Source organism: Lepidothrix coronata, unplaced genomic scaffold (assembly GCF_001604755.1).
Source record: "Lepidothrix coronata isolate B3197 unplaced genomic scaffold, Lepidothrix_coronata-1.0 Scaffold509, whole genome shotgun sequence".
Lineage (NCBI taxonomy): Eukaryota > Metazoa > Chordata > Aves > Passeriformes > Pipridae > Lepidothrix > Lepidothrix coronata.
Window position 1 is genome coordinate 21647 of NW_016690689.1, and position 1009 is coordinate 22655.

The 1009-nt window shown below is 62.7% G+C and overlaps 1 protein-coding gene across 1 annotated transcript in view; it reads left to right on the forward strand.

Moving 5' to 3' along the window:
* The window catches only part of HSPG2 (heparan sulfate proteoglycan 2), a gene marked incomplete at its 5' end in the record, with an annotated part of 26234 nt that overhangs the window by 21552 nt on the left and 3673 nt on the right, over nucleotides 1-1009 (forward strand). Inside the window, 2 exons of the mRNA XM_017839836.1 lie at nucleotides 562-615; nucleotides 716-791. Coding sequence (XP_017695325.1) covers nucleotides 562-615; nucleotides 716-791 — 130 coding nt within the window. The remainder of the gene's footprint in view (nucleotides 1-561; nucleotides 616-715; nucleotides 792-1009) is intronic.

Below are 1009 nucleotides of genomic sequence, written 5' to 3' on the forward strand. Positions count from 1 at the left end.
GGGAACACTTGGGGATACCTGGGGACACTTGGAGACACCTGGGGAGATGGGGAGGGCAACTGGGGACACCTGGGGACACAGCAGAGGAGACACACATGGGGAACACTTGGGGATACCTGGGGACACTTGGAGACACCTGGGGAGATGGGGGGACACCTGGGGACATGAGGAGGGCACCTGGGGACACCTGGGGACATTAGGGGGGATGGATACACACGTGGGGAATATTTGGGGATATCTGGGACACTTGGAGACACCTGGGGAGATGGGGAGGGCAACTGGGGACACCTGGGGACGCAGAGGGACACACACACTTGGAATACTTGGGGACTCGAAGCCACCTGAGGACATGGGAGGACGCAAGGGGACACCTCGGGACACGGCGGGGGATACACACGTGGGGAACACCTGGGGAGTTGGAGGAACACCTGGAGACACTGGGAGGGCACTTGGGACACCTGGGGACACAGGAGGGTGTACTTGAGGACACTTGGAGATATGGAGGGGACACCTGGGGACACAGAGGGCACACGTGTCCCCCATCTCCTCTCTCTCCCACAGGCTTGGCGCTGGCAGAGCTGGAGCACGACTGGCAGGAGGGCAGCGGGGGCGGCGGTGGGTCCCTGCTCCCATTTTCCCCATTTTTCCACCCAAAGTGTGGGCGGGATGCCCTCCTCATCGTCCCCCTCCACTCCTGACTCCCCTGTCCCCCCAGACGCCCCAGGACAGTTCAGTGCCACGTTCCAGGACGGATCCTACCTGGCTCTTCCCGGGCACCTCTTCCCCCGTGGGTGAGTGACCCCAAGCAGGGGCTGCACCCCCCACCCATGGCATCACCCCCCTTTGGGTGCTGCAACCCCCTACATCACCACCCCCCCTCTGGGTGCTGAACCCCCCCAGCATCACCCCCTTTTTTTGGTGCTGCACCCTCCCCTCATGACATAACCCCATTTTGGGTGCTGCACCCCTACCCATGTCACCCCCCCCTTTTTTTGGGTGCTGCACCCCT